Here is a 23926-nt window from a genome sequence, read left to right as displayed (position 1 = left end):
AGCATGAGCACCCCGGCTGCAGGCGGGAGGACCTATGCGCCACTCTTTTTTTTAATTAATTAATTTTTAAAAATTTATTTTGCATCCCGACCCCAGCTTCCCCTCCACCCCTCTTCCCACTCCCTCCTCCACCTTCCTCTGCCTCCCCTCCCCAACCCACCCCTTCTCCACCTCTGTTCAGAAAGGGGCAGGCCTCCCATGGGTGCCAACAAAGCATGGTGTATCAAATTGAGGTAGGACTAAGCTCCTCCCCTTATGTTAAGTCTGGGCAAGGCAACCCAGCATTAGGAATAGGTTCTCAAAAGCCAGCCAAAGCATTAGGGAGAGGCCCTGTTCCCACTGCCAAGAGTCCCACAAGTAAGCAGAGGACCTAGGCTGGCGCCATGCAGGCTCTCTAGCTGTCTGTGAGCTCCTATAAGCAGGCCAGTTGCTTCTGTGGGTTCCCTTGTAATGACCCTGACCTCCTCCCCGCCACCGGCTCATACAATCCTTCCTCTCTCTCTTCAACAGGATTCCCTGGGCTTGGCCCATTGCTTGGCTGTGGGTCTCTGCATCTGTTTCCATCGGTTATTGGAGGAAGGCTCTCCGATGACAATTGGGGTAGTTATCAATCTGATCACAGGACGGGGCCAGTTCAAGCTACCTACTCACTATTGCTGGGAGTCTTAGCTGGAGTCACCCTTGTCGATTCGAGGGAGTTTCTCTTGCACCAGGTTTCTACCCGACCTAGAAATGCCCTCCCCCATCAAGTCACCTCTTTTATTACTCTCCTCCTCCATCCACCCCTCAACCTCATCCCCCATATTCCCATCCCCACCTGCCCCCAGTCTACCTAGGAGATCTCTTCTATTTCCCCTTCCCAGGGAAATCCATGTGTGCCCCTTTGGGCCCTCCTTATTACCTTATTACCTCCTTATTACCTATTGTTTCGGGCGCTGTGGATTATAGCCCGGTCATCTTTTACTTTACAGCTAATATCCACTTATGAGTGAATACATATGTTTGTCTTTCTGGGTCTGGGTTACCTCACTCAGGATGATTCTTTCGAGTCCCATCCATTTGCCTGCAAATTTCCTGATGCTTTTAACACATGTTCCTCTCCACTCTTGCCTGGTTCTTGACTATTAAGTGAACACAGTGAGCTTTGGTGTCCTGCCAAGTGCAGCCCCGGGGTGAACTCTAGGTATCATGAGGTACCAAGGGGAGCATTGGGTACACAGTAGCTAGGAGAACTCAGCTGGGTCGTTTAACACCTCTGAGCCTCACCTGAGCCGTTTTCTTCCTCAAAGTGGGAAGGTGACACCTCTTGAGAGCAGCAGGTCAGTGTGGCATCGCTGATTCCTCTCTCTCTCTGGGGTGGTTTGAAAGAAAATGTCCTCCAAGGGGAGTGGCACTATTAGGAGGTGTGGCCTTGTTGGATTAGATGTGGTCTTTTTTAAAAATGATTTTTATTTATTTTTTTTTAAAAATTTTATGTGCATCAGTGTTTTGCCTGCATATATGTCTGTGTAAGGATGTAGCTGTGAGCTGCCATGTAGGTGCTGGGAGTTGAACTTGGGTGCTCCGGAAGAGCATCCAGTGCTCTTAACTGTTGAGCCATCTCTCCAGCCTTAGATGTGGTCTTAATTGGTGGAACTGTGTCACTGTGGAGGCAGGCTTTGAGGTCTCATAAATGCTCAAGCCACACCCAGAGAAACAGACCACTTGCTGTTGCCTGTGCAAGATGTAGGACTCCCGGCTACCTCTCCAGCACCATGTCTGCCTGCATGCTGCCATGTCCCACCGTGAGGATAATGGACTAAACCTTTGGACAGTAAGGCACCCCAATGAAATGTTCTCCTTTATGAGAGTTGCCACGGTCATGGTGTCTCTTTACAGCCATAGAAACCCTGACTGAGACACTCTGCCTCCATGGGAGGCTGACGGCAGGTCTGGTCCACTCTCCTGAGGTACTTGCTCTCCTTTGCCTCGTAGCCCGGCTTTGGTTCATTCTGTGCACACGAATGTGCAACCTGGTTTCCTACCAGCCATTTAGACAATACCACCCCAGACAAAAATCAGTGGAACTTTCTGCTAAAGGCAGGGGCTGGTCTGCGTAGACCTCTGTGGGAAGAACTACTCAGGGAGGCAGGGTGGCTGGGAACGGGTGATGCTAATCTCCTCCATGGACACAAGTTCTCCTCAGAACCCTAGTCAGCCCAGTTTGCAAAGAGCGTCGGAGTTGACACAAACTGGGGAAATTAAGCTTCAGAGGACTGGGCTCACATGTTCAAGGCTCCATTGACAGCGGCAAAGTGAGAGTCGGGGGCAGTTCATTGAGACCTTTGCCCACTGTACCACTAGTGTGACCCTGGTCATCATGTCTCTTTCATGGCAGGAGCCACATGTGCCCTCTCAACTTTAACGTCCCATATGGTGTCCCTCTCCATATGTAAGGAAGTATGACATGGTGGCACAGTGCATAAGGCTAAGTGTCATGGCGCCTTCAACATACAGCCTTGGGTAAGAAGTCCCAAGTTCACATCTGGTCCCCATTTTCACATGTGTGCACGTCTGTTGCATGTTCGTGTGTACTCATCCCACCTATAGATGCTACTGGAGAGACCTCTTAATGAAAGCCCAATTAGTCTTTCGTTAGCTTTCCCCTGGATGCTTAAATACCATTGCCCTAAACACAGCATAACACATCCGTTCCTCCATTTCCATCAGGAATTCAAGTAGCATCTTGACTTGTATATGATGTACCCTCAGCAGAATCACAGAATGCTGATACCCTTAATAATAGCAATTAGTAATCAGTTGTTTCTTAAGTATGTGATTATGGCAGTTACTAAATTGTACAGTTGATGCATTTGAGGGGTTAGGTGGGTCTTGCCACCCTCCTCTCAGCCACCCTTTCCCCGTCTCTGTACTCCAGTAGGTATGGGAAAGGAGCCAGAACAAATGATGCGCTTGTCATGAACAATCAATAGTAGGAGGTCGGCTTTGGCTTGAAATAGAGTGAAATATTTCTCTGCAGAAGCGCACTGTTAATAGGGTTTGCATCCATCCAGTGTAATGTCAACAGGAGGCTTGGCTAATGCATGCCAGCACTGTACCCCATGACTGAGCTTCTCCTCAAGACTGAGACCCTGTTCAAGGCACTGGACACAGTGTGAGGCCAGGGAGTGGTATGTGAGTTTGGAATATCTGGTGGCATTAAAAAAAATAGCCCAGGGAGACAGCTCAGTTAGTAGTGTGCTTGCTACCCACTCTCGAGGATCTGAGTTCAGATCCCGAGCAACCACATAAAAAGCCAGGCACAGTGGGTGGCACAGGTCTGGAATCTCAACACCTGGAGGTGGAAACAGGATGATCCAGGCTTCTGTGAGTAACATTAATTAAACTCAGTGGGGTACACACACACACACACACACACACACACACACACACACACACACACTCCACAAGGACAACCTGATTGGGAAAAGGAATGGGATCAGCAGGAACATGAGGGAGTCAAGAGAAGGTAGTAGGTGTGAATATGATCCAAATACATTATATCCATGTATGCAATATCATAATGAAACCCAGCACTATATATAATAAATGTATGATTTTATATATAATATATAATAAGTATATGACAAATAACATAAAAGAAACCTCTTCTCTTCTGTTTAGAATGATTTTGCCCATGACACTTGGCTCTCGCTTTCCTCATGCAGTGGATATTCCTCACTCTGCCCCTCCCCAGCTCCTCCCCTACATGTTCCCAGTCTTCCACAGTCCTGAATTCTGTACAGTGTCTTTGTGATCTTGAGTCTTTATGCCCTTTCCAGGCTGCAGTCACACATGCCACAGTGACCCTTTCCAGGAATCCCAAAGACCTCCCGTACATTTTGATCCCAGTAAGTCTTGTGAGAATGAAGGGACACAAGCCGTGACCTAAGGCAGCGGGTCCCAAAGGGTAGCTAAAAGTTAGCAATTTCATGGGTCAAAGTTCATATAAGAAAAAAGCATGCCAACTTCACCTCGGGACCACCGTGAGCCTTTGGGATGCCAGTGTCTCTGAGGGCAGTGCAGAAAGCAGGTCCAAGTTCATCCCATCCAGGAGCTCCTCTGTGAAGCTCAAGGAACTACCAAGGAAAGCCCACTCTCGTGCCCTACAAAGCACTCAGAGACACTGGCCAGACAGACTCAGCACCATTGTTGGCTCACACAGTGTGTGGTGGCAGCTCACCTTCCCCTCGTGCTGAGGAGAAGTCTGGGTATCAAAGTCTATAACCAACGGATCGTGGTAGGAGGACTGTGACTTCCCTGACATATTTTGTCTGTTTCCAGAATTCTGCAGAGTAACTGGATGGGAAAGACTTTGCCACATCATTAGTGACATGGGAAGAAGTGATGCTCTGAAGAGAGGAAGGACTCCAATATACAAATCTTAACCATTCAGGACACGTTAGCAAGAGATGTGCAGAGAGCACTCTTGCTCTGGCCAGGGTCCCAGCTGGTGGTAGGTGGCATGCATGACTGCAGGCTGTGAGGAAGGCAGCAGGTTAAGGGAAGCCCCTGAGGAGGTGGGAGCTACAGGCAGGAGCTGGCCATGTGCAGGAAGACCTTTGTGGATTGAAACAGTGACCTGGCCCTTCTCTTTCTAGCACATTCTACACTACTGCCCTGAACAGGAGTCCAGAGGTCAAGGAGGAGGTGAGGCAGTTCATGATGATCAGCCTCAGGGCAGAGTGCAGAGCTGGTCAGGAGGGAAGTACATTATTTCTAATCCCATCGCCATCTGTGAAGACAAGACTTCCTCCTTTCGGTTCTCCAGCCTGGCTCCTGGACGGATGTGCTGAGTTGAAGGTCGAGGCTGTTGGACCTGAGGACCTCAGATGAAAGGAATAAGAAGTGCCTCTCTGAAAGGAGCTTAAATACTACATACCCCAAGGAACGTTTGTCTAGGGAAGATACTTCAGTCACAGGCATGGGATGGATCCCTCAGAGGTTTCAACCTTGGACTTCTCTCCTCATCCATTCTGAGTTGTTCCCCAGCAGCAATGCTCCATGCATGCTCCTCATTCTAGTGCATGCATGTACTTATGTGTGCATGAATGTGTAATATCATGTGTGCTCATGGATGCACGTACATTGGGAGGTCTGACCAGGGGATGGACCTGAGGACTCAGAATCAGCACCACCAGGACAATTAGACTATCTAGAAAACAGTTGACTATGACCAGAGGTCAACTACAGGCTAGGATCAACTTTGCAGCAACTGTGGCCAGGAGACCATGTCAGGTAACAATGACCAGAAGGATTCAAGGGTATGGGAGACATTGGCCATGGATCCACACAGATATGGAACACAAAGAGGAGAACTACAAGGCAACACAAAAGCCCATGTCTGGTGAGAAAAGAAAGGATAATTGAGGGCTGGGGAGACGGCTCAATTGGTAAAATGCTCGCCAGGCAATCATGAGGACCCAAGTTCAGTTCCCAGAACCCAGGTAGAGATGCTGGGTGTGGCAGTACATACTTGTAATCCCACAACTGGGTTGACCGAGATGGGTGGATCTCTGGGCTCTCTGGCCTGCCAACCTAATATAATGGTGGATTCCAGGCCAGTGAGAGACCCTGTTTCAAAAACCAAGATGGATGGAGCCTGAGAAACAATACCTGAGGCTGATCTCTGTGTTCACCAGGCACACACACACACACACACACACACACACACACACACACACACAGGCAAGTCACTTCCCCAACACATGCATCCTGCTAATTACATATGTACCCCCATCCACATGTGCACCTATGTGAACACACACACACATACATAAACACACACACACACACACACACACACACACACACACACACACACACACACACAGGAATGGCCTACCAGGCAGTGAAGAATTGTCAGCACATCTTCATTAAACTGGCAATTTCAACACAAATTTTCAAAACCAACAATGCTCATGCTCTTGGGGCCATGGCAAAACATGTTTCCTTACTTCCTTTTGGATTTTGGAAACACATCCCAAGAAAATTTTATATTTCTGTACCTGTCACATGGTTTCCAATAACTTATCTAAAGATATGCCCTGTGTAAGAATGAAGGCAGCTGGGTGGCGGTGGCACATGCCTTTAATTCCAGCACTCGGGAGACAGAGGCAGGCAGATCTCTATGAGTTCGAGGCCAACCTGGTCTACAGATTGAGTTCCAGGACAGGCACCAAAACTACACAGAGAAACCCTGTCTCCAAAAACAAAAACAAAAAACTAAAAAACAAAACAAAAAAGAATGAAGGTGTACAGATAGTACCACTTTGATTACAGCACTATTTATATGAACAGTAGTATAAAGACATTCTTCTGCATGCATTTGGTTTAAGAATTTTGTGGTTAATCTCCACATGTGATGGATTTATTTTATTTTTAATTATGCATGCATGTGCACAGTTAAAAATTAAACTAATAAAAATGTGTGTGCGTGCCCATTTTTTGAGTGCCTGCAGAGGCCAGAAGAGGGTGCCAGATTCCCTGGAGCTGGAGTTCTAGGCAGTTGTGAGCTGTCTGACTTGGATACTGGGAACCCCACTTGGGTCCTCTGCAAGAGCAGTACATGCTCTTAACCACTGAGCCATCTCTTCTGCTCCTCCTGTCAATCTTTTTGGATATGAAAAAAGACCATCAAATGGCCCCTGTGATGTAGGAGTGGGTCTGTGAAATTTGCACCATAAGTGGATAGAGGAGGAGAAAGATGGACGTGAGCACAGTTTGCCCTGGGGCAGAGCAGAAGCTCAGCTCTTCTCTTGATTATTTTGTGTGATGTTGAACTTGATGCTGAGGTAACACACACATGTCCTCAGCATGTGTGATAGGCAAGTGTGTAAGCCTATGTTGAAGACGAAGTCACCTGTGCTGAATCCTAAGAACACTACAAAAAATGCAGCCAAAACTGGGGGAGAGGGGACTTTATGCCAGAACAAAGGCCACCAAGACCTTACACAGAAAGTGTTTCTGTGGGCATGTCTGTCTGTCCAGTGGCTGCCTGTCCAACCCAAACAGATGTGGCCCAGGAGACCTGTGTATTCTGCAGTTTTGGGGATGGAGCCCAGAGTCCTGGGCATGTTGGCCAAGCCCTCTGTCACCCAATGACACCTGCAGCCTCACCCTTGTTACTGACCTTTGCAGTAATATTTTACGTTGTTCTTGCTTCCTAGGGTGGTTTGAATGAAAATGGCTCTCATAGGGAGTGGTGTTATTAGGAGGTGTGGCCTTGTCGGAGTAGGTGTGGGTTTGGGGAGGAAGTGTGTCACTAGGGAGGGCTTTGAGGTTTCAGATGCTCTAGCAGGCCCAGGGTCACTTCCTCTTCCTGCTGCCTGAGGATCCAGATGTAAAACTCTCAGCTCCTTCTCCAGCACCACATCTGCCTACCATGCTTCCTGCCAATGACAATAATGGACTGAACCTCTGAACCTCTGAACCTCTGAACCTCTGAACCGTAAGCCAGCCCCAATTAGATGTTTTCCTTTATAAGAGTTGCTGTGGCCATGGTGTCATTTCACAGCAGTAGAAACCCTCACTAAATACTACCTTTTAACAGTTTCCCCTTGACGTCCATTCTTGAACACACCCACAAATTACTGCCCATCACAGTGTCTACCTGCCAATACAGTTACTGTCCTGGAGAGTCTCTCCATTTGTTATTTAGTTAACAAACAGCTATCCAAGAAGTGGATATCAAGAATGTATCACCACCTGTCTGAAACCTTGCCTTCTCTCCCCAGGGCAGACCCCAGCATGCATTAGTAATTGGCCTGTGGCCTTGTGTGGTTGTTACCTAGCAGCGCTCCCGTGGGCAGCTGAGCTGAGGGCTCCTTCATCCAGTCGTCATTAGCCAGCTCTATCACGGCGTCCACGGGCTCCACCTCAGTGCAGATCAGTTCCTGCACAGTGTCCTTGTCCCCAGTGGCCAGGGCAGACTTTAATCTCCTCACTAAGTCTGAACTGAGGGGGTAATCTGGTGGTGAGTCCCAACTGGACATTGTGGTGTCCCTGCACAGGAGCAAGCCTTCTTCTCTTCTTCTAATGCATGTCCAAAGTTAGCCCTGTCCTCAGAGGAGCAGAGGTAGCTATAAATAGAACCAGGGCTGGGTTACGATCAGCAGGGAGGGCCCAAGCTGCTGTTACTTCGACTGCAGGGCCGAGGAGGTCTCTTCTCAGGGCCACTGTGCAGGCTGCTAGAGAGATGGGCGTAGGCAGCTCTTTAGAGGGAAACTCTGGAAGTGGCATTGTTTGAGAAGGTTGGGTCAGTTATCTTTCTTATTGTGGTAACCAAATTCCTGACAGGAAGCAACTTAAAGTGTGTGTGTGCTGGGGGGTGGCGCTGATTTTGGCTCACAGTTGGAGGGGCTACAGTCCATCGGGGAAGTGCAATGCAGTATAGCAGGGGAGGCATGGACATGAGTGTGAGGCAGCTGGTCACGACATCACTTCCACGGTCACGAAGCATTGAGCAGACAGGAAGCAGGGTGGTGCTAAAAGACCTCAAGGCTGGCCCCTGTGACTCACTTCCTCCAGTGAGAGTCCACCTCCTAAAGGCTCCACAATCTTCCAAAACAGAGCCACCAACTGTGGACCAAGTGTCAGAACACATGAGCCTTGGGGGACATTTTATCTTGAAACCACACCACAGGGTGTTACTATGTAGTTTAAGCTGAACTCGAACCTGCCATCCTCCTGCCTCAGCCTCTGGAGTGCAGGGATGACAGGGATGTGCCTTAAGGCCAGCTTAGAGGTATTGTTGACTGTTTCCTTTCTCAACACAGGCCACAGAAACATCTACCTGACCTGGTCTTGGGTCTTCTGTTGTATTGAGAGGGAGCACATGCTGATATTCTATATTATTTATTTACAGATCTATTTAAAGACATCATGTAGTCCACGGTGGCCTCAGACTTATTAGTACAACCTTAAACTTCTGATCCTGCTGTCCCCTCCTGAGAGCTGGGATAATAGTCTGTGTGCTACCCTATCGAGCTGTGTGTGGGGCTGGGGATGGAACCCTGGTCTTCCTGCATGCTAGGCAAGTGCTCCATCCCCAGCCCTGGCATTAGGGTCTTGAGTTTGGGCTCCCACATGCAGGTGGTTTTCTGTGTGGCTGGGGAGTGGCCACAGGGACTAGTGACTGCAGGGAGGAGTGCACAGAAACACAGTGGCATTGTGCTAGGCTGCTATCAAACCCCAAATCAGAAGGGAGGCGAGGGCCCAGCTCTCGTTAGGCAGATAATAGGATGACAATGTCTCAAAATACGGCCCTCGCCGATCTTAATTACCCAGCGATCTGCTGGGTGGTTAATCAGCGGCACATACACTATGCTAATGATCCTGGCTAATTTTGTTATAATGTAATCCTTTATCAAGCCCGTGATGTATAAATTAGGAATTGAAATGTAACTAACACAAATTATATTTAAGGCAACATGCATTTCTTTATTTCAGTATGAAAATTTCTCATCTTGGCTTCTTGCTTTGATGGACTTTCCCTTGTTCCTAATGCACCCCCCTAAAATAGGAGAAAGGAAGACAGTACCCCTAAGTTCCCCCACCCCCACTTACTTCTTAGAAGCCGTAGATCTCACTTTCTCCTTCAGTGGTTGTCTGTGAAAGGCTCACAACATATAAGGCAGTCATGGCAGGTGGATCCCAGCAAACCTTGTGTCTGTCACCCCCAGTGCTGGGGTTATAAGTGCTCATCGCCATGGCCAGCTTTTAGATGGATGCTAGAGAATTCAGGTCCTCAAGCTTGTGTGGCAGGCACTACATTGGCTGAGACATCTCCCCAGACCTTTGTCTGCCTGCATTTATGATGAAAGTTAGTCAATTCTGGGAGGTCCAAAGGACTATGGCACAAGGTGTCCCTATATAGCTCATCCTGGTTGAAACTCTCCATCTTCCTGCCTCAGCCTCCCCAGTGTCAGGGTTACAGGCATAAGCCATCGTGCCCAGCTCAAGGTAGGACTTTTGGAAAGTGATTAAGATAAAAGCCATGAGAGTGCAGGCCCCATGATTGAGTCTGGGTGGTTTTGTAAGAGGAGAGACACACACACAATGCTCGTGTTTCTTGTCACACAAGAGACTACCTTGGGACTCTACCAGCAAAAAGGCCATCACTAGATAAGACCTTTGACCTTGTACCTCCAGAACCTTGAGACATAGAGAAACTTTCTACTTTATAAAGTCACCTGCTTCAGGTATTTTGTTATGCAACAAAGAAGGATCTAATTGATCTTTTTAGTGGCTTCCCTAACTGAGAGCTAGGGGAGCCAGGAACTTTACAATCTGGCTGAAAAATCTCTGATTTCTTTCTAGCTGTGTCTCTCACACCTTTTCAAGGGCAACATTTTCAACCAAGGCACGAGAGTGAACATGCTCACTGTTCCGTGTCAGGATTGGCTTGCCCATCAGCTCAGTGGGTGGCACAGTGGTTTTCATGGCAGTTTTTTGTGCAATGAGGGAGCAGGGCCATTCACTCTTCTCTGTGTTTTGACAAGGTGTGACACCAGCCAGGCATGTTAGGTATTTTTGGTGACTCTGGCAGGAGTTTCTGTTCTGAGGGGCTTGACTTTGAAGGTCTAAGCATTGTGCTCCCTAGATGGAGGTGAGGGTGTGTTCTCAAGAACAAACACCTGGATTTCATTCACTTATCGTTTTGAGACAGGGTCTCACTCAGTAGTCTGGAGTAGTCTTGAATTCATGGCGCTCCTTTTGCCCTAGCCCCCTCAAAGGTGGGTGCAAGTCCAGGCGTGTACTGCCACACTTCACGGGTAAACCCCTCCGAATCCTGACTTAGGCCAGGCACTTGCTGTGCGGAGAACACAACAAGCCCTACACTGAAGGCCGATGACAGCTCTGGCCTTGCCTGCACGTTTCTCAAGTCTTGTGTTTATCATTGTGCTTTCTTTTCTCAGAGCTCAGGGGCAGGGGCTTTCATGTCCTCACTTGGCTCATGAGGAACCAGGCAGGACATCATTGACTGAGGTCCCACTGCTTGTCCTAGTTAGGGTGACCATTACTATGATGAAACACTGTGACCAAAAGCCACTTGGGAGGGATTTTTTTTAATTTTATCTTTTTATTTTAAGTTTTTTTTATTATTTTTTTTATTTTTATTTTTTATTTTTTTTTTTTTTGGTTTTTTCGAGACAGGGTTTCTCTGTGTAGCTTTGCGCCTTTCCTGGAACTCGCTTTGGAGACCAGGCTGGCCTCGAACTCACAGAGATCCGCCTGGCTCTGCCTCCCGAGTGCTGGGATTAAAGGCGTGCGCCACCACCGCCCGGCAGTTTTTTTTATTATTAAAATCTATTTATTCTATGTATTTTCACATCATATATCTTGATCCCATTTATTCCCTGTCCCTTTGCATCTGCCCTCCACCCCTGCTCACCCCCCAATAAAACAAAATTCAAGAGAAAAAAATGAAAATAAAATGAGAAAAATTTAAAAAAAAACAAAAGGGAGGGGAAGGAATTAAAAAGTCTCATCATGGAAGCTTCAGTGTGACCCAGCAAGTCACACCATATACGCCTTGGTCCATACATCTCTACTTGCAAGTGTTCATTGCAAGGAGTCTGGTCTGGTTTGAGGCCTGGTCTCCACTACACGTTTGATGCTGGGCCCCCATTAAGACTCTTCCTGGACATCCTGCTGGTGCCCTGTATTGTGGAGATCCTGCAGCTTTGGGTCTGTGCGTCAGGTCCCTTCACGTACTCCAACAGATCATAGATGCAATGGATGTTGGGGCAAGCTAAGTCATAACCCTGGGTCTGGGCCTGGACAGCTGTGGGGTTGGTCCTCTAGATGGGAGATGGGGATAGTTGTCCCATGCCCACCATTTCAGGGTTGGCTCACCCACACCTCCGCTAACGGAGTTGGCTCTTTTGTGCTGCCCTGGCTAAATAGGGGGCCTGTTCTCCTGAGTGCTGCAGCAGGTGGGGGTCAGGGATAGTTCTCCCATGCTTAGGACCACGGGGCCATCTCTTCCACTTGTCTCAGGCATTGATGGGCAGGGTGGCAGGAAGGGGAGGGCACTTCTCTTCTGCCCATGTTGCCACAAGATAGATATCTGGGTAATGGGGGCAGCTCTCTCATGCTCGAGACTTCTGGGGTGGCTCACACCTGCACTGACAGTGTTGGCTCTGTTGTGCTGCTCTGGAGGGGTGCAGGGCCTGCTCTCCCAAGTGTTGTAGCTGGTGGGGGTCAGGAACAGCTCTCCCGTTCTTATGACCACAGGCCCAGCTCTCCCACCTGCCCCAGGTATTGATAGGTGGGAGGGCATCCCTCCTAGCCCATGTTGCTATGTGGCAGATGAGGGGTGGGGCTAGGCCTCCCATGAGGAAAAGTTTTATTTGGCTTACACTTCTATATCACAAAAGGAAGTCAGGACAGAAACTCAAAGAGGGCAGGAACCTAGAGGCAGGAGCTGAAGCAGAGGTCATGGAGGAGTGTTGCTTATTAGCTTGGTCCTTATGGCTTGCTTAGTCTGCTTTTTTATAGAACCCAGGACCACCAGTCTAGGGGTGGCACCATCCACAATAGGTTGTGCCTTCCTACATTGATTGCTAATTAAGAAAATTCCCTACAGGTTTTTCTATAGCCAGATCTATGGAGGCATTTTCTCAATGGAGGCTACCTTCTCTTGGATGACTTCAGCTTGTGTCAAGCTGACATAAAACTAGCCAGCACTCTGCTGTTCTTCCAGAACACCCCAGTTCATTTCCCAGCACCCAGATAGATGGTGGCTCACAACTGCCTGTCACTTCAGATTCAGGGGATCTGACTCCCTTTTCTGACCTCCACAGGCACTTGTGTTCAGGTACACAAAGCCCCTTATGGGCACAGACATACACATAATTAAAAATAATAAAAACAAATCTTGACAACACCATTTGATAATCTCTAATATTCATTTCTTACCACGTCTTGTAGTAAACTAGAATAAGTGTGAGAGAGACTGTCTTTGTGGGAGTAACAGCTAGCATCTTAGCTGATGTGGGGACATATTTTTCTCTACCATCAAAAGGGAAAATAAAGCAACTCACTGTCCCCATTTCCTGCCTGTCTTGGTTTGGAACCAATTGGAAGGAGGTGCCAGACCTAGGGGGTCAGAGTGTCAGCCTCATTACTGATGAGCCATCTGCAGAATGTCGCTTATGATCTGAAGCCAGATGATCTTTCTAGTAATCCCTGAATTAGAGGACGTTCACAGTCACTGCTGCCTGGTTTCTTCCTGCCATGCCTGACTGGCCCCACCCGGGAAGCTGAAGGAGCAAAGGATACTTCTCAGTAGCAGAACCAAAGAGAACCCAGAAGGGCAAAGTCACAGAAGCAAACTCATTCTCCTAAATGAAATCCTTGCCAGGGAAATGCATGAGAGATGAGAAGGGGGCCGGGAGCATCTGGGAGTATCGTGTGGACACAACTTCCTAGATGGGACTTTGTGCGTGAGGAAGTGTGAGGCCAAAGAGACCCCTGTGGTGTTCTCCCTCTGTGGTGGTATTGTGTTCCCCAAAATATTGTGAACCCTAATAAACTTATCTGGGGTCAGAGACAGAACAGCCACAATATTAAACATAGAAGTTAGGCAGTAGTAGCACACACCTTTAATCCTAGCATTCCAGAGGCAGAAATCCATGTGTTCAAGGATACAGCTAAGCATGGTGACTCACGCCTTTAATCCCAGAAAGCAAGCCTTTAATCCCAGGGAGTGAGGCAGAAAGCAGAAAGGTATATAAGGCGTGAGGACCAGAAACTAAAGGCATTTGGCTTTTAGCTGGTTAAGCTTCAGGCTTTCGAGCAGCAGTTCAACTGAGAGCCATTTGGGATGAGGAGACAGAAGCATCCAGTCTGAGGAAACAAGACCAGCTGAGAAGTTGGCCAGGTGAGGTTAGCTGTGGCTTGTTCTGTCTCTCTGATCTTCCAGTGTTCACCCCAATACCTGGCTCAGGTTTGATTTTATTAATAAGAACTTTTAAGATTCATGCTACATCCCTCCTTTGAGATATTTTAGAAATTGGGCTAGGACAGAAATAGGAAATAAGAACAACACATATCTTAAAAATCACAAAATGACAGGGCTGGAGAGATGGCTCAGTGGTTAAGGGCACTTACTGCTCTTGCAGAGGACCCAGGTTCAGTTCCCAGCCCCCACATATGTTGGCTCACAACTGTCTGTAACTCCAGTTCCAGGGAATCTAATGCCTCTTCTGACCTCTGCAGACTTCTTTATAACATGGTACACACAGACAGACAGACAGACAGACAGACAGACAGATAGACACACACACATACACACACACATACACACACACACACACAGAGAGAGAGAGAGAGAGAGAGAGAGAGAGAGAGAGAGAGAGAGAGAGAGAGAGATATTAAAAACCCACAATGATCAGTCACTCTCTGCAGACGATATGGCTTGTTAGAAAACACAAGCATACACGGTGGAGCTGGCTCAGTGTGTAAAGTACTTGCTGCAGAAGCCGAGGACCTGCGATTAGGTTCCCAGCACACAGGTCAAAAGCCAGGGCAGTGGTGTGCACCTGTAGTCCCAACGGTGGAGATCCAGAGGCAAGAGGATCTTGCCTGGCCAAGTCCAGCTGAATGGGTGAGGTCTCGGTTTAGTGAGAGGTTTTGTCTCAAACAATGAGCTGCAGAGAGATTGGACAAGGCACCCAATGTCAGCCTCTGGTCTCCAGATACATCTGCACGTGTATGTGTGTGCACAGCTGAACACACACATGCCCCCACACACCGAGAAGAAAATACAAGCAGATCAACTCAAATGTATTTATTAGAACCTATAAAATGTTCAGTAAGCAAGGCTATTACCCCACTGAAGGACAAAAATAATAGCTTTTCTATAGACCAACAAAGTAGAAAATTGGACTAGGTGTGAGGAGGGACTCCTGAAAAACAAACCACACCAGCGTTGAGGAAATTTAACAAAAGAAGAATGTTGGGAGAAAAACCCACTCTACCAAGTGTGTGCTGACTGCAGAGCTGCACAGAGTAGCAGCCGCAGAGCCCCAGGCAAAAGGGGCCAAGGACATTTACAGCGAATTCGCAGGAAGGGGAAATACCAATAGATCACTCAAGATAATGCTAAATCCCACCAGTATGTAAAGAAATACAAATTTAAAAGAGACATTAAGTTAATAAAGGAAGGCTTGTACCCACCTGAGCTGGACATAAAACTCTGGAGGGAAGAGCATGTAGTCTCATTTTCCTTTCGGTGGCGTGCACATAAAGGATGCAGAGAGAAAGGTGAAGGATTAGGTAATGCATTAACAGCCATTGCTAAGCAAAGTACCTTTAGTTTGTAAGAAATTGGCGCTAGTTCTGTGAATAGCTGATGCCGGGGATAAATCCCAGCACCTCATTATGCTAAGTGTGCGGTCTACCACTGAGCTGCATCTCCAGCCCCCAAAGCTGTTACTATTATTACTATTTATTTTAAAAAAGAATACATTTGTGAGAAAAACTTGGAAAATGTTGACGAGTAAGTACAAACGGTGCTCACAGACGAGAGGAGACCGTGGTTGGGAGCGTGTTTGTGGGCCTGGGGATTGGTGTCCGATGGAGCAGAAAGTCACAATTGTCCTCAGTGGATGGTGGGTCTTGAAACCGTTGGGCTGGAGAACCGTCATTTGTAGGAGAGTGAGCCCTTTCTCCAGGGGGGACTTTTCTTTGGGAGGGGCCACTTGATGAACCCATGCAATCTGGAACCAGCCCAGATATCCACAAAAGGGAACTGGTTCAGTAGGCTGTGGTGCATTAATCCAGCAGGGCTCTGTGTTGCGGGGAGAGCATTGTGATGGCGGGGTATTTAATGGCACAGAAATTTGCTTACTGTTTATTGTGAAATGAAAATCTGTTTTTAAACTGAGGGAAGAGTGAGTTTGATCACTGTTTGTCAAGGATGCGCTTTTTAGGGGAAAGATTTGCAGGATTTTTTTTTCTAATTTTATCTGAGTTAAAAAAATTAGTAAAAAGCAGAAAAAAAAAAAGATGTATTCAGTGTAGTCATAAGAGAGACAGAGAGATCCAATGACCCCAACAAAGTATACCTTTGGGGTCCTGGAGTGAGGTTGAGGTTTCAAAGCCAGAGCTGTACATATTTAATGGTTCCCTGTCAAGGTGTGTTCCTACCCTCTACTGATCCACCACTGTGTCCTCTGCAAGGCAGTCTAACAAGCTGTGAATCTCTTCCTTGAGAAGCTTCCCTCTGGCTGGTCCAGGCATTTTTCTATAGTGATTTTTTTTTAAAGCAGGAGAGCACTTTTCGAAGGACATCCATTTGATAGATAATATAGGATGGCTTTCCTGTAAGATGTAACTTTTCAATGGTTCAACAAGACAATAAATGCAAGAAAAAGTCAACCAGAAGGTGGTTGCCGGACAAAGAAGGGCCGAGAGTCAATTCCATGTGTGTGTGTGTGTGTGTGTGTGTGTGTGTGTGTGTGTGTGTGTGTGTGTGTGTCTAAGAGACAGGGGTAGGGAAGGAGTTCCTAAGCCCCACCCATGGGAGAAGACCTTTAGATCCAACGACAAAACCATTGTTTTGTGAGATGGAAACTCAAAGCCACCTGGTGCCTTTTCTCTAGGCTCCCTCTGGCTCTTGACAAGGTTTCTACAGCTAACTGCTCATGTGATTCTAGACTTGGATGGTAGAGAACGGCTTAACAACACAGGCAATCACATTACATTAGCCGTGTTTTTCTAGAGAGCTGAGCAATGGCAGAAGACGCAGGGAGAGTGATGTTGGAAGGGACACAAGACCCACAGGCTGCATGAAGAGAGAGGAAGGCTGGGCTGGGAAGGGAAAGGTGAGCTCAGGGTTGTCTCCTCCCACACCAGGACCTGCTGACCTGCAGATTTGGGTCAGTATGTTTAGATACCCACATCTTCCAGGACTCTAAACATTTTTTTAAGTTTTAGTTTTTGAGTGTATGAGGGTTTTGCTTGCATGTGTTTATGCATATCATGTGTGTACAGTACTTACAGAGGCCAGAAGAGGGTGTTGGATCCTCTGGAACTGTAGTTAGACAAGTGTGAGCTGCCAGGCGGGTTTTGGGAGCTGAACCCAGGTCCTCTGCAACAGCAGCCTGAGCTCTTAACTGCTGTGCCATCTCTCTAAGCCCATCCTCCAGGACTCTTGGCTGGAAATAATGAATACAGGGCATCCATACATCGGATTACCACCAAACATAGAGAATGTGAGAGACAAAATGCTGAGGACAGGGCTGTTGCCATGGTGATGCTTGACACTTGGACAAGGAGCGGGGAGGGTCCACAGGCAGTGGAAGGGACTGACCAGAGAAGTGGAGATCTGCATGCAACTCAGTGAAAGGAGGAATATGGGTGTGAATGGGAGACTCTGAGGGCAGGCTTTCATGCAGCAGCGGCTGGGTTTGGAGAAGGAAATATGCATCAGGCATTGTGGGAGACTACAGAGACGAGCGTGTGTGCGCCCCAGAAGGTGGACGCTCGTTGGGAGGGACTTTACTGAGAATGCTGCTAACAGAGCAAGTCTAGAATGGGATGGAGGAGCAGATGACTGAGAGCCAGGGATACTGGCAGGGACATTCCACTGATGCGGGAGAGATGAGACAGATGTGAGGCTGTTCCCCATCCAGACGGGTGAGAGAGTTCTCATGGTGTCTTCTCTGCTGCTGACGTAGGAGTCAAAATCACTTTCCTGAGCAGGGCCCAAGATCGGGGTAGAGAGCTGAAACATAGCAGGACAGACTAGAAACAGCCTTGGCGGTTGGTGGGGCAGGAGCTCAGGAGGGGCAGAGAGGTGAGTGAGTGGAGTCTTATCTGTGAGTCAAGGAATGGACAGAGTTTTGGAAGATGGAAATGTGTTTGCCTAGATTCATGGTTCTCAACCTGTGGGTGGTGACCCCTTGGGGAGTCAAATGGCCCTTTCACAGGGGTCGCCTGAGACCATCAGAAAACACATATTTACATTATGAGTCACAACAGTAGCCACATTACAGTTATGAAGTTGCAACACAAATAATGTTATGGTTAGGGTCACCGCAACGTGAGGAACCGTATTAAAGGGTCGCGGCGTCAGGAAGGTTGAGAGCCACTGCTCTAGATGGAGGTGGGGAAGAGAGTGAATAACAGGGGAGACAGACGCAGCTGGGCCCCCAGAGGTGGAAGGCACCATGTGACCGTGCAGTCTTGGTGAGTGGACACTCAGGCTGGGTCCCTGGTGCCAGACACGAGCTGTCAGTGAGAGACGATCCAAGTTCTCGCGAGGCGTCGTGTGACCCTGGAAGGATGCGGTTTAACGAAGGTTAATCTGGCATAATTTATGGACAGGAGTGGAAAGGGGACCCTGGCAATAAGGAGAATGCTCTCTTGTCACAGACATCCAGAAAGAATGGCTAATGAGTGGCAAAACAATGAGATTAAACAATCCATTGATTGTGCATTTAAACTTCTAATTTTAAATCTAGCACACTAATTAAGCATAAATTATTTTGCCATTCAAATGTATTCTGGTTGAAGCTTTCTCTCTGTTGGAGGTGACAGGGGAGGAGGGCGGAGGGGAAGTAACCTCAAGTCAATAATCAGCGGCATCTCAGCTTCCCCTGAGAAGCTCGGGTTGTGCAGCCTCACTCGAGGCCCTCACCTCCACACACACTCCGCACCATGCAGTTGGGACCAGGTTCTGCTCTCCGAGAAGCGTCATTCTTGAAGGTGGATTGGAACTGCCATGGCTTTTCCGGTTCCTTCGACTTGCCAAAGACATCTGGAGTGAAGCACGGGAACCGGGTGCTTCCAGGCTAGAACAAGCCAGAAGGCAATCCAGCTACCACACTGAATAGATAGCCTCTAAACAAGGTTGTGTGGGACACCAGCCATTTCCCCTGTGGTAGGCCAGGAGGTGCTTGGCAAGTTTAATGGGGGAGGAAGTAGTGCAGTATCTTTAGCCCTCCATGACGGGCCAGGCTGCTTGGAGGAGAAGCAGGGTAGATGGAAGAGGAGGCAGAGAGGTGAGGCATGCTCCCTGTTCCCTTACCGGTGTGTCTGAGGACCTGGGCCTCCGCAGAGCTTCTGTACTCTCACTGCTGGGGCAGATTCACCTTACTCACAGTCTCATTGAGTCACCTGCTAGACAAAGCCACATTTACAGAGAGAAAAAGCTCCGTTTTCTCCAGCTGACCTGGAGGATGGGCCCACATTATGGGAAGAAACTTTCTCTGAGTGATCCATTGGCCTGAGTTTAGACTCAAACAAAGTGAGTTCCTCCTGGCCCTGACAAGGTGGGGAGTACAGACAGTGTGATCCCATCATCTCGGTGTGAGCGTTGTGATGTGACAGGACAACCAAACAACCTTGAGTCTGTAGGACTTAGAGGTAAGCGGGCAAAGGTGGACCAGATGATAGGCACACAATGGCAGAGACATAGACGTTCGGGAACTTGGCTTTTACTCTGAAGAATTCCTGGAAGAGATGAGACTGAGCTAGTCTAGAACAATGGATGATGCCAAGAGGTAGACGGAAAGAAGACCCCAGCTAAGGAGACCCCAACAAATGGCTAAGAAGACCCCAACAAATGCAGAATGAGGTGCAGCAGGAGCCTGGGAGACAGAGGACATTTTGATGACCATATGATCATCAGGGTCCTGGGAATACAGTGGTGAACCAGAGAAGGTCCTTCCATCACGGAGCACAGGTGCCAGCATTGGGGGATGGGCAGTGAATGTACACAAGGTGCCACAAAGGAAGGTGAGGGTTGGGGAACACTTGGGGGTGGGTGGCTGCTGTGTACGATGACCAGGAAGTCTCTCTGGATTAGGTGACATTGGGACAGACACCGAGGAGAGAGTGGGAGAAAGTCATGCAGATACAGTGGTTTGGAGTGGTAGGGGACATTTCAGGCATTTAACTAGCAGAGACAAAGGCATCGGAGCAAAGAAGGTGCTGGGCACCTGGAGAACAGCCTGAGCTAGAGCAGAGTGAGGCCCAGCCAATGGGGGCTTCGTCATGGAGGGGCTTCGTCATGGAGGGGCTTTGTCATGGAGGGGCTTCGTCATGGAGGGGCTTTGTCATGGAGGGGCTTCATCATGGAGGGGCTTCGTCATGGAGGGGCTTCGAGGTCATGGTAAGGACATTGGCTCTTCTAGAGGAGATGGAAGCCCATGGAGGGTCTGAAGCCGAGTCTAAGCTCACCCTCCTTAGTTACTGAGACAAAGTCAGGGTGGACTGCAGGAACAGGAACCTCCGTGGATGGGCGTGAATGAGGGGACAGGGGAGGAGGGGTAGAGAGAGCCTGGGGTTTTCATGGGCCAAGCTGGGGAAAGCCGGGGGAAGAGCTTTGTGGAGCTGATGTGGACTTTTGGAAGAGGGAGTGGCCCATTCTGTGTCTAGCGGAGGGCTTATGTAGGCAGTTGGAGACACACCTGCCCATTTAGTTAGAGAGAACAGAGGTGAGGATAGGCATTTGAGATGATTAGCACTTAGATGACATTTGGGACCTTTCATCTGGGATGCTGTTATCTAGGGAATCAGAATAGCCTAGAGGACCAGAATCAGGCAGCTAGGAAAGAAGGTGAGGGGGACCACAGGAGAAGAATGGGCCCAGTCAAGTCCCCTCACTTCAACGGTATGCTCTGAGTTTTGACAACGTATTTGGCCATGGAGTCGCCCATTCCGGCACCACCACCTGGGGGAAAGTGAGGAAGTGGAGGTGATGTTGGTGGGAGAGCTGGGCCGGAGGGACTGTCCCCTGCTCTGGTGGCAGCATGGGAATCTCCTGAGTGTTCTCCAGTTAGAGGTTCACGAGTGAGCACCAGCCTAGGAAAGGTTACGACATACAGGTAGGTTGGGAATGGCGCTATTAACTGGGGATTCCCAGGATGGTGTGCCATAGAAGGCCAATGGTGAACCTCCCCAAAAGGGGTCTTTGTCCTTAGACAGAGGAAAACCCCAAACAAATCCAAAAAGCCTTTAGGCTGTATCACATACAGTTGAGCTCCCCCATTAAAAAAATACTTTATTTAAAACTCTCCCTCTCTCTCTCTCTCTCTCTCTCTCTCTCTCTCTCTCTCTCTCTCTAGTGTGTGTGTGTGTATGTGTGTGTGTGTGTGTGTGTGTGTGTGTGTGTGTGTGTGTGTGTGTGTGTGTGTAGGTGCAGGTGGAGGCCAGAAGAGGGTGTCAGATCCCCAGGAGCTGGAGTGAGGATTACAGGCAGCGTATGTGAACTGTCCAACACTCGGATGTTGAGCCCAAGTCCCCTTTAAGAACAGTGTATGCTCTTAACTGCTAGGCTAACTCCCAGCTCTGAATTCCCTTATTCTAAGTGAGTAGTTTGAGTTTTGACAAATGTATTAGGTCTTGGGCATAGTGTTGGCGATAAGGACCAACTTTGGTGGAAACCAAACCAAACCAAACCAAAACAAAACAAAACCTCCCTCACCAGCTCTAGGCCAATGCTGTTGTCTGTTCTTGGGCAGTGTTTCTGTAGTGGCTTGAGGCAGCCTGCTGGCCCGGCAGCCAATGGCTGAACACTTTAGCAGTTAGTTAACAAAAGCCCAAGTTTAGCTTGTGCAGAAACAAGTGAGGTAGAGTTTTATCCCTCAGAGCGTACGTGGATACTCTTGCTTGCCAGGTTATAGTGGGGCCCTGGATACCTCCTCCAGTGTGAACAAAGAGGCAGACTATTCATCCAAGAACAAGTCCATCTTGCCCACATTTCAGACCAGTATAGTGTTGCCCTGGGTGAATTATGGATTATTGTCTGTCCAGAGGCTCAGCTTCATTTCTGACAAGCCTCGGATCCCTCCCTGCAAGGAATCATAGGATGGAAACTTTCCCTTGGGATAAGGGGAGAGTTCATGTCCAAGCTTTTAACTACCACTGGTTACACCAGGGACGCTGGGAAAGCTTCTTTGGGGAGCCTGAGGGAGCCATGTCAACAGCTCCGCCCATTCTCCATGGGATATTCACTGTCTATGAATGGAGGGGCTGTTTCCTTCCAGAAATGGCCTTCACCGGCCACTTAGAATGGGCCTGAGGCTGGCTTTGCTCTCCTACCATGGGACCCAAGAAACGGCTGGAGGCACCGCACCATTCAGCCAGCAGTGGGCAGCAGTTCCCTCACCACTCTGCCCATGGCTGCCTGGCCTGGGCTCAGGCTAGCCTCAGCAAATGGTGACAAAGAGGGCTGTCTACTCACTCTGTGAAGGAGAAGTGGGCTTGGCAATGGAGGTGGGACCTGGGGTGTAAGTGTAATTAACACAACTGCTGTAGCCTTTGAAGTGGGTCTGGATTCATATTGCACCAGCCACATATAGACTGGCTTTTCTCTCTCAGTTGTCTTGTCTGTAAACTGGGAAGAACATGCCACTTCTGCGGGCGCCAGTATCTGAACAGCTCTGACTTGTGTTGAGGACTTCATTGGCTGGATCCCGTGACCTCATGAGTGATGGTGTTTAGGGTAGAGTGTCTATTTACGGATCATGTACCAAAGTTCTGTGATTACCTCTTGGGATCAAGGAGAGGAGGCGAGAGGAGCCGAGAGGAGCCGAGAGGAGCCAAGGCTTCTCCCTCCCTGAAGCACCTGGCTGATAACAGAATGCATGGTTTGATGGGCGAATCACCAAAGCTAAGGCTGGATGTACAGTAAGATCAGGTGCTGTGATCTGTCCCTGCCTCAATTTCCCCTCTGTGTTAGTATTGTCTTGGGCCAGCTTATCTGCAGCATCTAGTAGCTCTGAGGCTCCTGATTTATGTCCAGTTTGGGTGTGAGACTTTCCCAAAGGCAGAGCCTCAAAGCATGGGGGAATGGAGAGGAGTTTCCCTAACTGCCCACAGTGCTCCTGGGCTAGCCAGTTTGGCTGGACACATCCTTGCTGATGACTGTTTGCTGCATTGTAGGACTCGGCTTCTCCCTGATGGTCCAGGCAATCAAAACAAGACGTAAGTGGTGACCAGAAGCCAGTCCGTGGTTGTCAGGGCTGAGGGTGGAGGAGGGCAGAAGAGAGAAGGTGTGGTTTATTCAAGGATGGGGATCCATTGGGCTGGAAGTGTACTGAAGCCTGTCAATGTGGTAGACACAGACAATTGTATGTGTTAAGACTGTGCAGGACGCACATGCAACTGTCCATGTGAATGCGAGTGAAACTGGGTAATCTGAACAAGAGCCTGTGTTTTTGACAGTATTTCTGTGATGTTGTGCTATCTTTTTTTTTTAACACTTAATTTTAGTTGTGTGTATGTGTGTTCTCATATGTATGCAGGTACCTGTGGAAGCCAGAACAAGGCATTGGATATCCTGGGCCTGAAATTATAGGCAGTTGCTAGCCATCTGACATGGGTACTGGGAACCGAACTCATCCTTTGCAAGAATCACATGTGCTCTGAGCCTCAGAATCATGTCTCTAGGCCCTGAATGCTTTTGCAAGGCATTACCTCAGGGAAAGCTGGGGCAGGGTACGTAGGATCTCCCTCTGTTCTTGAGTTATTTATGACAAATCAGTGTAAACAGTGATCTTAGAAGAGAGAGAGAGAGAGCGAGAGAGAGAGAGAGAGAGAGAGAGAGAGAGAGAGAGAGAGAGAGAGCGAGAGCGACATGTTGGTACGTGTGCTGGTGAGCATGTGTGTGAGGGTGTGCGCACACAGAAGCAGGTGGACAACTTCCAGTGTCTTTCCTCAGCCACTGTCCACCCTGGCTTGGAACTCATCGAGTTCTCTAAGCTGGCCAAATAACTTTAGGCATCTGTCTGTCTCTGCCTCTTGTTGGGACCAGTAAAGGAGCAGATGTCCCTTCTTAGAAGGGTGGACCTCACGTCTGTGAACAGAGACATGGGTCACATATGGCACCGCACCACACCAGAGCTGATGCCCGTAACGGTTCATCATA

General features: G+C 48.5%; 1 protein-coding gene across 2 annotated transcripts in view; it reads right to left on the bottom strand.

Moving 5' to 3' along the window:
- Positions 1-8033, bottom strand: part of Asb18 (ankyrin repeat and SOCS box containing 18) — a 61103-nt gene extending 53070 nt beyond the window's left edge. For both annotated transcript variants that reach the window (XM_052750459.1, XM_052750460.1), the window contains exon 1: positions 7829-8033. In XM_052750459.1, coding sequence (XP_052606419.1) covers positions 7829-8033 — 205 coding nt within the window. The remainder of the gene's footprint in view (positions 1-7828) is intronic.
- Positions 8034-23926: the final 15893 nt, after the last annotated feature.

The sequence above is a fragment of the Peromyscus californicus genome, unplaced genomic scaffold (genome assembly GCF_007827085.1).
Source record: "Peromyscus californicus insignis strain IS unplaced genomic scaffold, ASM782708v3 Scaffold_21__1_contigs__length_65335640, whole genome shotgun sequence".
NCBI lineage: Eukaryota > Metazoa > Chordata > Mammalia > Rodentia > Cricetidae > Peromyscus > Peromyscus californicus.
Note: the sequence above shows the minus strand (reverse complement) of the source record. Positions and strands in the feature narration are given on the sequence as shown.